This window comes from Staurois parvus, unplaced genomic scaffold (genome assembly GCF_062004578.1).
Source record: "Staurois parvus isolate SC_StPar_1 unplaced genomic scaffold, SC_StPar_1.0 ptg000017l, whole genome shotgun sequence".
Classification (NCBI taxonomy): domain Eukaryota; kingdom Metazoa; phylum Chordata; class Amphibia; order Anura; family Ranidae; genus Staurois; species Staurois parvus.
In genome coordinates, this window is record NW_028317813.1 from 6,918,923 (window position 1) to 6,934,097 (window position 15,175).

Here is a 15,175-nt window from a genome sequence, read left to right on the forward strand (position 1 = left end):
GTATTAAACCATATAGTTCAACAGATACAAGCTGTCAGTATAAGTAATTGAGCTTGGATTGAAACTGGTCCATCCAGAGTATGTAGCCCTGCTTCTCTGCAGTGACTATCCTTGGTATACGTCCGTGCAATAATGACCATACAGATGCATTATATTGTCCTGTTTTGCTCTTCTTTTACATAAACACATCACTCCCGTACTTAAAAAGCCCTCGCTGGACCCCACCAACCTGAACAACTTGAGAACCATCTCCCTGCTCCCGGTTACTTCTAAACTTTTAGAAAGCTTAGTCTACAATCCTACCTCACTGACAATAACCTTCTTGACCCTTTACTGTTTGACTTTCGCTCACTACACTCCACTGAAACTGCCCTACTAAAACTCACTAATGATTTACTAACTGCTAAAACCAATGGCCACTACTCCATACTCTTACTACTTTACCTCTCTGCGGCTTTTGATACAGTTGACCATCCCCTCCTCCTCAAAAAAACTCCACTCTCTTGACCTCCAAGACTCCACTCTCTCCTCGTTCTCCTACTAATGGCAGCGCTCCTTCAGTGTTACCTATAAAACTCTTTCTCCTCCTCTCCACTTCCTCTTTCTGTAGGGGTCCCTCAAGGTTCTGTCCTTGGACCCCTTCTCTTCTCCATCTACACCTCCTCCCTTGGTCACTTGATAAAACTCCTTTGGCTTTAAGTACCATCTCTATGCTGATGACACACAAATCTATCATTCTACTCCTCATTTCACCCCTTCAGTCTCCTCTCACATTACTAACCTACTAAGTGACATATCGGCATGGATGTCACTCCACTTTCTCAAACTCAATCTTTATAAAACGGAGCTCATACTATTCCCTCCAGCCCGTGCCCCGTCCCCTGACGTTTCCATCAAGATCAATAATACGACCATCAGTCCCTCCCCTCATGCCAGGGTACTAGGTATAATCCTGGACCCCATCTGTCCTTTCAGCCCCAAATCCAATCACTATCCAAATCTTGTAGATGTCATCTCTGCAACATCTCCAAGATACATCCGTTCATAACCTCATACTACTAAGCAACTTATTCACTCCCTTGTTATCTCTTGTCTTGACTTTTGTAACTCCCTCCTCATTGGCCTACCTAATTGCAGTAAATCAAAGACGAATTCTCCTGCGCTCTAGGGCTCAGACAGGTGGCGAACAGATGGAACCAGGCCTGGAGGGATCGTCCACCAATGCATAAAGGGCTGTGCGGCTCCAAAACAAGGCTGGGGAAGCCCAATCAACACTGCAAAATGAAATGAAAACGAGAAGCGCACCAACCTTGCGCATTACCTCAGTAACCAAAATTTATTAATTTTAAAAAATATACTCACAAACAGCGAATAAAATCAGGCATGTAAGTCCTCACAGGGACTTGAAGATAACATGAGTCCCATCAGGGGAGTGGGTGTTCAGTACAGCTGACGCGTTTCAAAGGGGGTCCCTTCTTCCTCAGAGCTAACTGAACTGAGTGCGCTCTCTCCTATATATACTCCTGGACTGAACCTAGGCCCTCCCCACTGGGTTGGGCAGTCTCAGGTTAGTAGGAGGGGCCAAGATATCGTCAACAGACAATCACTATTTGTAATGCCATCAGAGAGAAATGATATAGACAAACGTAAAATATAAAATATATAGAACCACATTTTGCATACACCACTTAGTATGCATGTAATATATCAACTTAGCGATGACACCAATGGAAATGATGATGATAGATAATACATGATGAAACATAATATATAGTAAATACTTAGTCTTATTCCATGATTCATTAGTGAGCGATGTATCAAGTGGACAATTCATCCAGAGGGCTTGTCATGATGCTGGATGAGTGTATAGCAAATAATGTAAAATAGACTTAAGTTGTTAGTCAATGGATGTCTTAATGGATAGGTGTCCATAGTGACACAAACACATGTATATATATATATGTAGACATATAAACCCACACACAAACCTTCAACCAGAAGCTGTGTGATGTGTGCTACCAGGCAGCTGCATGTGCTTCATGATCGGATGATGGAGAATCCATGTCTCTGATGGATAGGATTGGATCAGTAATCTTGGATCCGTAATATTGTGTAGTCAGCAGCAGAGGGAGATCTTATGCTTCCCTCTATAGCTGCAGGCTTACCCTGTGTGTGGAACGCACGCTAGTATGGCATGACTGCGCATGCGTGGACTAACATGCACATGCGCAGTATGAGGACAGGTCCGTCGGCGTGATCACGTGAGCGCGCATCACGCGCATCTGACGGCCACTCTGTGCGCGTACACCGACACCGCTCTATTGGGCAAGATACCAGACCTGCCACCCCGCCCCCATCCTCTGACGAGGCTCTAGTTGGGGGAACTGTCTGGGGATTCCCCTCTGACGAACTTGCTGTTGAGTCCACGTCATGTCCAATCAAATGGGGTGGTCAGAATGCCCTGGCTGCCGCACTCCAGAGGTGTAAGATCAATAATACGACCATCAGTCCCTCCCCTCATGCCAGGGTACTAGGTGTAATCCTGGACCCCATCTGTCCTTTCAGCCCCAAATCCAATCACTATCCAAATCTTGTAGATGTCATCTCTGCAACATCTCCAAGATACATCCGTTCATAACCTCAAACTACTAAGCAACTTATTCACTCCCTTGTTATCTCTTGTCTTGACTTTTGTAACTCCCTCCTCATTGGCCTACCTAATTGCAGGCTATCCTCTCTTCAGTCGATCATGAATGCTGATGCCAGACTCATCCACCTTACTAAACGTTCCGTATCTGCCATCCCTCTCTGCCAATCCCTCCACTGGCTTCCCATTGCCCAACAAATAAAATTCAAAACATTAAAAATAACTTATAAAACCATTTATAACTCTGCCCCAAATTACATCACCAATCTTGTCTCCAAATATCACCAAAACTGTCCTCTCCGCTCCTCCCAAGACATCCTGCTCTCTAGCTCCCTTGTCCCCTGGACTTCTCCAGAGCCTCCCCCATCCTCTGGAACTCTCTACCCCAATCTATCAGGCTATCGCCTACTCTGCCCACTTTTAGGCGATTTCTGAAGACCTATCTCTTTAGGGAAGCTATCCTGCCTTCAGCTAATAACGGAATCTTCTATTCCTTCTACCAGTCCATCCCCCACAGTTATTACCTTTTTTACCACCAGCCCCTTCCTCTTAGATTGCAAGCTCCAAGGAGCAGGGCCCTCCCAACCCTCTTGTATTGAACTGTATTGTTGCTGTATAGGCTCCCTTTATATTGTAAAATGCTGAGCAAACTGTTGGTGCTATATAAATCCTGTATTATAATAATAAACACTTGTGAACAAACTCTCACAATTAGATGTCTTAAATACTCATTCTATCAAACATTCCTTCTCCTGAATGTTCTATGGAATACCAAGCACCAAGCTTTCTTTCAAATTCATGTAGTTACATGATAGGCAGGGTCAAATCTAGTAAAATTTTGTAAATTGGAGATTGAGTGATAGGTCAGTCATTATATAGTAATAGAAATATTTTAAACTGACACTAAAAAAAAATCTATTCAAGTATGTATTCCTAACTTACAAAAATACCTTATATTGCTCCAGTCTCCTCCAAATTCCTTTAGTTTGCTGCTGTCATCTGACTTCATGTTAGAGGGTGGCTATATTAGTTCTGTTGTCAACTTTACATAGAAATGTAGCCCTATTTTATTTGCTCTTGAGATGGTCTAGGGCAGGGGTCTCCAAACTTTCTAAGCAAAGGGTTAGTTTACTGTCCTTCGGATTTTAGGGGGGGTCAGATTGTTTCCTTTGGTAATACAAAATGTATTGGTATCAGTGGGAGTAAACAATGCCATCATTGGTGTCAGTGGGAAGAATAGTGCCCCATTGCTGGTTTCAGTGGGAGGAACAGTGCATCTCATTGGTGTCAGTGAGAGGAATAGCGTCACATCATTGCTGTAACCAAGAGGAATAGTGCCCCGTTGTGGGCTTCAGGAGAAATAGTGCCCCAAGGGCCAGATAAAGTAAAGCAAAGGATCACATCCTGCCCCCGGGCCGCAGTTTGGAGACCACTGGCCTAGGGACTATGGAACTTGTAGTATGCATAGAGCAGTACACATGACCATAAAGAACATACACTGCTCAGTCCAAACAAATGGAACTCCCGAAGTAAGTTACACAACGCAGAGAAACACTGTAAGAAACACATTTCATGAAATGTAGATTACAGGGCCATTAGGTAATGGGTGTGTATGGATTATTTTTGGAGAATAAGGAAATTGTTTAGTGTCATTCTAAATGCAAGCTTCACTAAGGAGTCCAAGAGCCTTGAAGGGGTTTTTAGAATGAGTTAGAAGAGGGTTCACCCTCTAAGATATGTACTCTGAACTTCTCTTACTGGCAAGGTACATAGTATTGATAATATAAAATGTATAAAATATTTAAAATTGTCCTACATATACTTTAACATAACCTGCATCCACATTATTTTTGAAAACTGATTTTCAAACAATCCCACTTCAGCGTAATAAAAGCACACAAGCCAGCCTTCAAAATAAACAATGCTGATCCTGGATCACCTTTTGGCTCATCCATACATGAGACGACCGACACCCAATCCGAAAACGTAATGCTGGTTCTGAAAACCAATTTATGTCAATAATCAGTCTGAATGTTATGTATGCCTAGTCAAATGCTGGTGTTAGACAGCTTGAATTTTGGTCCTGCAAACATCACCTGATTTGAAAAAAGTCAATTTAAAAATAAACTGAGCCAGATGGAAGTGTCGGTCGAAAACTCATTTTATCTTATTATATGCAGTCACTGTTAAGGTATTTAGGCAGCCAAGAGCACCTAAATACAAGTGGCTGCGGTGAAGATCCCTCCATTCATGTCTTTTAGCAAGGATGGGGGAATGAACTCTGGTGATGCTCATTGGATGATGAAACATTTTGGAGGGGCTGATCCGGTAATGTGAAATGTATGCCATGAACATCTTGGCTTGTCTATTTTTATACTCAAGTTTCTTTTTGATCCTGGAAGTACTAGTCCATTGTTAATAAAGCGGTATTTTAACCACTTGCCTACCGGGCACTTTTCCCCTCCTTTTCTCTGATATGTGCCCAGGTCAGTTTTCAGTGCTCTCACACTTTGACAATTGCATGACCATGCAACTTTGTACCCATAGGAACTTTTTATAGTTTATACCTTTTATTCTTTTGGTGGTATTTAATTGCTACTGGGTGTTTTATTTTTTGCACTATAAACAAAAAAAAAAAGCCAAAAATTTGAAGAAAAAAAAAGTTTTTGTTTCTATGATAAAATTTTGCAAACAGGCAATTTTCCTCCTTCACTGATGTATGCTGATGAGACTGCACTGATACGCAGCATTGGTGAGGTGGCACGGATAAACAGCACTGATGAGGCGGTACTGGTGGGCATTGATGAGGGGGCACTGATGATGCTGCACTGATATGCAGCAATGATAGGCGGCACTGACTGACGGCACTGATCTTCAGTGCCTTGATGATCAGTGCTGATCAGCGCCGTGACAGTTGCCGGTAATCGGCAGTACTTTCCTTACACTGTGAGAGCATATTTTCATTCACAGATTTTCCCTTGTGTACCATTCAAACTAAACTCACCATATTGTAAAATCAGCTTGCAACACGTTTAGTCAGCTATAGTCAAAACACCAAAAGAACAGACGCAATTTCACTAAGTTGACATATTTGAATGGGAAAAGAATTTGATCAAACCTCTATTCCAACTAATGCCAGGCTCACTTGTAGACTTGTTGAAGTGGCTACCGCCTCACAAGTTCCAACACTGATATGTGGTATTCTTGAAAAGATGGTGCCATGTAGGACTACACTGGGGCAGTTTGAAAGTCTTCGTAAGATTGGATCAATTCTTCCTAACTTTTACTGAAAAGAACAAAGGAAGCACTTCATGCATAACCCACTTTGATCCTCTGATTGGGTACTAATGTGTTTGGGGATAGATGTAAATTTCACCGCCTGTGATGTTGAAACATCTGCCCATCTTAATTTGTCAATTTTTTACTGAAATAGTTTGCCAATTCTCTCTGAACAGATTAATCAACTGAATAGTACAAATAGCATAAATGTTCTCTGATATAAGACAGGCCATTTTCTATAGTAAGAACAGTGGGCCCAATTCATAAAACCTGTAACAAAATAGAGCTTTTACCCATTTAGACTGCTTGTTTCTTTTGCGATATAAAATGTAAATAGCTGTGTTAAAGAAAACCCTCACCTTTTCTGCAGGCTTCATAAATTAGTCCTACAGGATTAATAATAGCCAAAGCATTTTAAGACACAAAAGCCCAAAAAAGATATCCAGTCACTTTACTACAAGCGCCATTCTCCATTTGCATAGGTAGAAAAATGACATAGCTTCTTATACTGTACAATCTTCATACTTCAATCTCATTTTCTATAATGCATATATTATACAAATATTTTATAGATTAGATATATTCCCTTTTATGACATTTCAACGCAGAAGGAAAACATTAATAAACAATAATAAATACATCTTTAAAGAAATACATAATTGTTACAGATTTAAAGTATATTTGAAAACGCCACTATATTTCAAGTTCAGATGACCCTAATTTCATCTCATACATTCTCGCTTTTCATTTAAAGGAGATGTTCCCCTAAACAGTAAGAACAGCTATGCACTGTAGGCAATATTAAGCTTCTATATATCAGGGGTTTATGAAGCAATATGCTGCCAAAACAATTTAAAGATTTTGTTGCTAATGTCACCCAATCTGACATTTTTTGTAATGAGTGTTTAAAGTAAAGTAAAAAAATATGCTGGTCAACACTTACAAAACCTCCATGATGGCTACTTACCAAAAACACACTTGCTCCCAAATAAAGTGCCACAAACTTTTTGTAGTCAGTAACATGTTCTGTCACAAAATAAGAAGTAATGTGGCCTTTCACATAAAACATTATATACCTGAGTAAAAATGTTATCATGATTTCCTATACAGGAAAGCATGTCTATGTAACAGTAATACCTAATTTAAGTAAGCTTAAAATATATCAGTACTTATACACAAAATCTAAAAATGATGCATTACACAAACACGAGTTCATACATATGTACACTACTCGCTTTTGTTTCTTTAAATACAGCTACACCCACCATACCTGAAATTCAGTGCTGTGAAAAGCCTTATCTAGGAAGCGCTTGCCATAACACGCAGTATGGAGTCTCTGTGCAATCATCAGGTTGAATTACCATCACGGTCAGTTTCAAACCCCCCTCAAATTGTGTAAGAGATTCTTGAGACTACTGTATATGGCATAAACCAAGGTCTGATAGAAATAGCAAGGACAAATAAGACAGTGAATGGGAAGCCCAAAGATCAGATGCTGAAGTCCCAGAGTTTTCTGTGTCAAGGACTTGCACTTTACCCAATGCCATTTATCAGCACAGGTTTCAAATCACTATGGACTATTTTTAATCTGGGATTCCACTTTCAAAATGAAAGCAGTATTAAGCCCAAAAAGAAACATTTATTATATTGCAGCTTACCAATTCTTAACCACTTGACGTCCTGTGGTTAAACTAGAATAATCCTGACTTTTTTTTTTTTTTAGAGCCGATGGAGCACTTTTTTGTAAAGCAATCCTAGCGGCTAAATTGCTGCTGAATTGCTTTTACAAGTAGTGGGAGGAGGTCTACCCCCCCACCCCCCCTGCTTTCACGGGCTCTCCCATTACACCGATGAACCCGGAACTGATGCCGGCGGTTTCCACCAGTTGACCAAAGAGATGCTCAGGACTAAAACAGCCATGATCAGCTCTATGGTCTAAGAATCTGGAAGCAACAAGTATTTCATTATTCCGGTTTTGAAGGCTGTAAACAAACCATTACTGGTTTAAAAAAGTATCAGATCATACAGATAGATCTTAGTTTGATCCAAAGCTTTTAAGAGCAGAGCAGTATATTACATGTAAACAAAGTGTCAGATAAGGCATGATCTTCAAGTGGTTAAGCAGCCCTTAGATTACTCAATTTTCTTTCCTTCTACCACAAGTGGTGGGGGGTTCAGGGAGCCTTCCTGGCTGGCAGAACACAATGGTTACTGCTAGCTGCTAGGCTATGGCAACTGCAGTAATTGAATGTCAATAAATCTGACAGGCTGGTTATACCCAAGTTGATCGATGGATCGACTTGGGTACAATCCCATACATTAATCAAATCTCGGACGGTTTCTGCTGAACTTGCCAAATTTCAATCTATGTATGGCTTTAAAGGAGATACCTGCATTAGTTTTCTTCTTTAGGTGTTCTTCCTTTTATTTTCATCTGGTGATCTGGTCATTACGTCTGCTGTTTTTCACAGCACAAACTATCAAGCAGAATGTATTAGTTTACATGGATGAGACAAACCACCTAACACTGGCAGGGGTGATTAAAATGATCAGCTTTATTTTATGTAAAACCTTTATCCCAAAAAGAAAAAACAAACTTCTGCTGTAACCACTTATAGAGTGTGAGCTATAGTTTGGCTTCAATTTGTTAATGGTTCTAAATCTGGTAAACTAGGGTCATCCGTTTGAATCCCAACCACGACACTACCTGCTTGGAGTTTGCATGTTCTCCCTGAGCCTGTGTGGGTTTCCTCCAGGTACTCTGGTTTCCTCTTACACTCCAAAAAGACATGCTGGTAGGTTAATTGGCACCTGTCTAAATTGGCCCTAGTATGTGTATGTATGAATGTGTGTTAAGGACCTTAGATTGAAAGCTCCTTCAGGACAGGGACTGATGTGAATGTATAATACAAATGTCAAGCACTGCGTACATTGACAGGGCTACACAAGTACCTGAAATAAACATTACTTCCCCCCCAGACTGATGATGCTGCGGTCTGCTGTGCCTCCAATGTTCATTTCTCCAAAAGTCAAAGAAAAGATAACGAATGTAGCCACCACATTTAATGATTGGTACACTGCAATATTATATACATGTTTGGTTTTGGGTTTAATACCAATTTAAGCCTTTAGGGCTTTGACAGTGTAAGAACGAAGCATTTGTAGGTGGCTGAAAATAAATGACGGCTACATCTCCAAAAATCAATGCTTTTTCTGGTGTAAGACGTGGAAGAAAATGTTTTGTTAGAAGTAAAAATGCTTAACGAAAGAAGCACACTGGTGATTTTTAGCAGCTCAATCACAATCACTAAGTCTAGCAACTGATTGCTACAGAGTTGAAACAACTGGCATTCTATGCTGTTAGCTACACAAACAGCATGTAATAGTAGTTAATCCTGCAGGGCTCAGAATGTGTTATCTACAAATAATCATTACTATATGTATAGCTTACACCACAGTGAGCTGTTTGCACCATAAGTGTAATAATCAACTGCTAATTATTAATCCCTAGCAATTTTAGTTGTGTGATTAACTTATCCTGATTTCCCATTTAAGATGACCTATTCGATCCCCCTCTCTCCACAGATGCATACTTACCAGGATCCATCGGCCACAGCCTCTGGGGATTGTTTACATCTTGCGGCACAAGTCCCCTGTCTTATGACTGCTCCTGCACAGCCATAGCCCTATACAAGTATATGGAGCCTGTCTACCTCTTGTCTCTTGCCAGGAGATGCAAGGAAGCATGGCCTATAGACTGCTATGGTGATCTACAGGGCAGGTGCAGCCAAAAGACAGAGGACTTGTGGCAGGGCTGTAAACAACCCCCCAGAACAGCGATTGTTGGACCAAGGTAAGCATCTCTTTATACTACTAAAAATTGCCAGCTTCCTCCTGAGCTAAAGAGTTATTTCTTGTCAATGCTTATAAAACACGACTGCACCCAAATTACTTTTCTGTTAGAATAAAGCAATCATTTTTCAAGCTGACAGAAACCTGCCATGAGAAAAAAAATGGAGGCTTCCACTGCTGACATCTCCAAAAAATAGCAGTTGCCCGACTGCCATGTCCAGTGTCCTACTGTATTACTCCAAGCAGCTCATTTGGAATGAGAATGCAGATAAAGACTTCTGACTGATTTGCACAGATATTCAAGTCATCGACTCGAAAAACACTGCACACATTAAAGTGTAACTAAACCCACAACAGTAAAATCAGTCTGTATATGCAGTAAAGCATGCTTGTTATACTCACCGTGGAACCTAACGGGTTAATCCTGCATTGTGTAATAATGCTGTTTAATCCTGACTTCTCTGATCCTCCCCTTCTTCCAGTGTCCCCCTCTTATCTCCTGATAAGACATATCGTGTAGAGACACTCTGCACATGCTCAGTTTGGTGTATACTGCTTAAGGTTTTTTTTTTTTTTCTTGGGAGAGTGCATGTGATCAGCATATGGCCAATCAGTTCTATTCAGCGGTCAGGGGCTTTGCATCCTCCTAGAGAAGAAAGAGCTCCTCCTACAAGCTTTAACCAGTGCTCTGCTGAACACTGATAGAATTCCCAAGACTGCTCTAACTGCTGATGAGAAAAAGTATTTAGCAGTTTATATTTACTAAACTAATTGCATTTCTACGTTCTGTGTACTGTGGGAGACCAGGTATAGCAAATGCAGGTTCCTGGGTTTAGTAACACTTTAAAGACGGGCAAATAGAATATTCAGAAAACTGTCAGTCCCCATATTTCACTCAAAAAAAGCGTACTTTAAGAGTAGAATACTCTAGAATTCTGTCATAGTGCAATAACTGCTGCTTAAGTCTCTCTTTGCATCTGTTTATATGGTTGGACAGAAGTTAGGCAATTAAAAGGGATCCCAATTTCAATGTTGGTTTTCTTTTTCATTTACCCCAGGGAGAATGCAAAAGGAAGAATGGAAACACCAGTATTGTTATAGGAGCAATATTCTAATGCTGACCATACACTATACAGTCTCCTTTATATCTACCAACAACTATGTGGTATACAGACCTGCCTGATCTGATACGAATTAAAAAGATTGTGTAGGTTTGTCTCCATATTATAGAATTTTGGTAAAGAAGATTGTACAAAAGTTGTACAGTCGGATTGTATACTATATGGCCAGCTTAAGAGCAGAACTGGAAACTGTGGGGAGGACTCATGGCTGGAGATCCCAAGAGACATAAGATGCTAAGGTGCCTTCAGCAGTGAGATCTTTTCGCTATAGTTTCCAGCTCATTGCTAAACTCTCTAAGGGACATAAGAGACTAAGCAGGTGAATGTATTCACCATATCACATTAACAATTAGACTTTCAGGTTGCTAATGAAAACTGGGATTATCTCTTAAGATAACGGTGCTGTGGAAACACTGATTTATGCAAGAACAGAAAATCAACAGTCAAGATAGTATAACAGAGAAAGTTCAACTGCTATACACATGGATAATTTAATATGACAAAAACTGAAGATGTGAGGGTTTCTCAAAATATTTTCATTAGCTATTTTCGCCAAAGAATCAGGTCAGTGACATGTCGGAGAAGTGTCCTCAGTTGCCACTGCAAACTGTAGCAAAGGTTAAGGGCACACAATCTTGTTTTTTCCATGTCTTCTTTATTCTGACTTTAGAACTGCAGAAAAGCAGAAGCATAGCAGAGAACATTGATTCTATGCAGTAATGGAACCCTAGTTCTCATGGAGTTTAGTCAAAACGTTTGAAGACATGGAAAGGTATAAACAATATCTTCATCCATTCTCTAATGAACCCCTCAGACTGTCAGCCATGAGCACAAGGACTTTGATACTGCATACAACACAATAGTGTCTCTGTTCTGCAATGGAAACAAAAAGCAATATAGGGTATGACTGTATGCACAAATTTTAAAATAAGAGGGAATCTGTTAGAAATACAAAGTTTAAAAAAGTATCAAAAAGTGGAACGTTCTATGTAAATGTTATTAGTAGTTTAACAAATGCATTTTCCTAAACAACAAAGAAAAATGCTACAGGACATCTAGGGCACAGTGCAGATTTTGTGAAGTTTCTTTAGAAAACTTTGTATCTGAACGCTTTAGCCATACGACTCCATTTTACATGCAAGCTAGCTTTTCATACATAAATCCTGAGATGAGAAAATGAACATATATGAATACATGATGGCCAAGCAGAAATCCGTACCTCTATTTTTTTCTTACAATATTTTGGCTAAAATAGCTTCTTAATCACTGTATCATCTTTTATGTTTCTTTGTATAGTTATCAAAACCATTAACCCGTTTTAAAAGAGGACAGCAGTAATGGAAATATAGACAACACACATAAGGTCTCTGCTACAAAGGTATTTTCAAAATGCCACAGCTTACACTTCAGAAAAAGTACATATGAAATTAAAGGCATAATCCATTTTTATGACCATATTTAGTGTGTAACATGAAGCATTGTCACATTCCCCAACCACCCTTCCTCCACTTACCTGATTCGCCAGGTGCTTCTCCCCAGAGCATTCTGTGATCTGCCCACACAGCCGCGTTATCCATTCACAGGAATCTGTGAATGGAAAGACTACTAGTTCCATCTGCCACCACAGCTGGTGGATTCACAGATCTCAGTAGAGCACAAATGCAGTGACATCGCCGCACTTGTAGTCAATTGATTACTTCCACCAGCTACTAATGGTAGGTCCACACCTCCGTACAGACCTGGGCATGGGATTCTGTATACAATGTAGGAGCCTGTGCAGAGCACTAGAAATGCACTGATCATGGTTGCAATGCTGTGCAGGCTTTAATGCGAAAATTTAATGAATGCGCATTTTTTCTTTTATTAATGTGGATGTATTTATTACATTTTTGCAAAAGTTAGGTTTTTGCCTTTAACCCAGTACCCAGATAAAAGGAACTTGAGACAGTTAGGAACAACTGCTACAGTGCTTGAGGATTCCTTAAAATCACAGGTACCTGTAACTAATTCTAGCTTCATATAGACATTTTCCAAAGCCTATAATTCATGGGCACATTGAACCACCATTGAATAATCACCTATGTGGCCAAGCTGTAAGACTAAAATGATAAGTGAGGTGACCAATGGACCAGTTATCCAAAAATCACAGCAGGCACACCTTGAATTTTTTTTGTAAAGGGAAGAAACACAAGAATCACAAGAAAAAAAAAAAAAAGAACAGTTTTAAGAAGTTACTTTCGACATGAAAGTTGATCAATAAAATACAAAGGACAGCTGAGAAAAAGTTGAATGCTGGTGTAATAGTGCTGAAAAGTGGCTACATAAACATGCCCAATCACTTTCCCATCATTTTGGAAGTGGTGGCAGAGGAGGTGGTGGCTCGGAAGGGAGGGGGGGAGGCCTAGGTTTATCAGTGCTGCTAGGCCTATGCTTACGGTACTCCCCATATTGATTTAAATACTGAGGGGGTGGTATGGGTTGCACTCCCTGTGCACTTAGCAGTGAATGTATCATGGTTACAGTGTCTTGGTAATCAATTACTTTTGGTAGGCTGTGCCCATCAGAACCAGAAGTTTCCCTATCTGTTTTGTTATGAATGCTATGACTACTCCATGCTCTGTGTGCTGGCTGTGCAACTGGAGATTCAGTTTTGGAAGGTATTGAAGTCCTGCTCACTTTTTGAGAAACTGGATCATGACCAGTGTTATCTTCAGGTAAAGGTCTTTTTCTTGATGCATCTGATGTTTTGTGCGATGTTCCTCCCACACTAGAAGATGATCGTTTACTGCTCGAGCTGGAAGAGTTATGATGATGCTGACGATGGGACTGACTGTTGTGGTGGTGATGGTGATGTGACGATGAAGAACTGCTTCGGTGTTTGTCCCGGACCTTGCTGCTGCTGCTACTACTCTCTTCATTTGGCACTTTTATTCGGATCTTTGTGTCCTCAGGTTTCTCGCGGGTGGGCACAGGAAGACGCAGTTTCAGGCTAGGGGTTTTTTCTGTCCGCTCATGGCTTACCTCATGCAAAGGTATCTTCAAAATGATAGGTGAGGCATGAGTCTCCCTTTCACGTTCTTTCTGCTGCTGTATAAGCAAGTTTTGAGCTGCAGAGGCATATTGTTCCTTTAAACTAGCACCCATATTTTCTAGTTGACGTTTTTGTGCTGCTAATTCTTCAGCATGCTTTGCACGATACTCCTTCAGTGAGACTTTTGCTACTGTTGGTTTATTTCCTGGCAACTGTGACTGATCAGTGCAAGCAATAAGATCACTAGTCCTCTGGTGCTCCCGCTGGTTATTTTGGGGGGCTCCCCATGATTCTCCAGACATTTCAGAATCCTGTTTTGATACTGGGAAAGGCTGGGAAGAAGAATCTGAAAAAGGGGATTTGCTCATGGGTCCACTGCGGGTGATCATCCTAAGTAAAGCCTGATCAGAAAGGCTGTCGTTACCATCCTCATCTTCTCCATCATCTTCTTTGGGCTTTCTGTTTGCTTGGTATATCTATGTAGTGAAAAAATTAAGCTTACATAAATGTCCAGCATAAACGATACAACAAGTAAAGATAATATTTTGCTCTTAGTACATAAAAGCAGTAATGTGTGATTACATATATGTCACAGCAGTGTTTCCCAACCTCTTTTCAATCATGGCGCCCTTTAAAATTCTTCTCAATCTCGAGACACCCCATTCTAAAATCCAAGTAATTAGTTTTACATAAAGCTGCAGCATCCACACATATAGGGCACCCAACATTAGATTCAATTTATTACTGACAAGAATGCCAATGTTTCTTTTCTCCCTCATTCACAATGTGACCAAAGTGCTGACAGAGACGGGCATACAAGATTGTTCTCAGGCACCGGACATCCTATGACATCATCAATTGTAAGAATATCGGTGGCTGGCTCAAGTGATACTCAAGGTTGTAATACTGTACAATAAAATCCTGTGGCTTTGAGTAATTAAAAGGCAGGCTGCTCCTAGATGCTGAAGCTCAAAAAATGCTAATAGCCAAAGTAGTGTGCATGGACACATAGGATAACAGTATTTAGCCTCCAGGAGCAGAAAAATGCTAATAACAGCTTCTAGGAGCTTAAAAAATGCTAGTGTGCATGGAGCCTGAGTGCAGTTGCTCTAGATCTGAGTAGAAGCTCTGAAATGAGGGGACGCTCTACTGATTTCTATCATCCAATTTTCCTTGCATGTGATTGGGTATTCTTTGCAAAGTGAAGCTTGACCTCATTTACTAAGCTCTGGAGCAAGTGCACTT

At 40.5% G+C, this 15,175-nt stretch overlaps 1 protein-coding gene across 1 annotated transcript in view; it reads right to left on the reverse strand.

Moving 5' to 3' along the window:
• Positions 1-6,360: 6,360 nt before the first annotated feature.
• The window catches only part of CCNT1 (cyclin T1), a 35,505-nt gene continuing 26,690 nt past the window's right edge, over positions 6,361-15,175 (reverse strand). Inside the window, exon 9 of the mRNA XM_089679328.1 lies at positions 6,361-14,406. Coding sequence (XP_089535454.1) covers positions 13,246-14,406 — 1,161 coding nt within the window. The 3' untranslated portion in view covers positions 6,361-13,245. The remainder of the gene's footprint in view (positions 14,407-15,175) is intronic.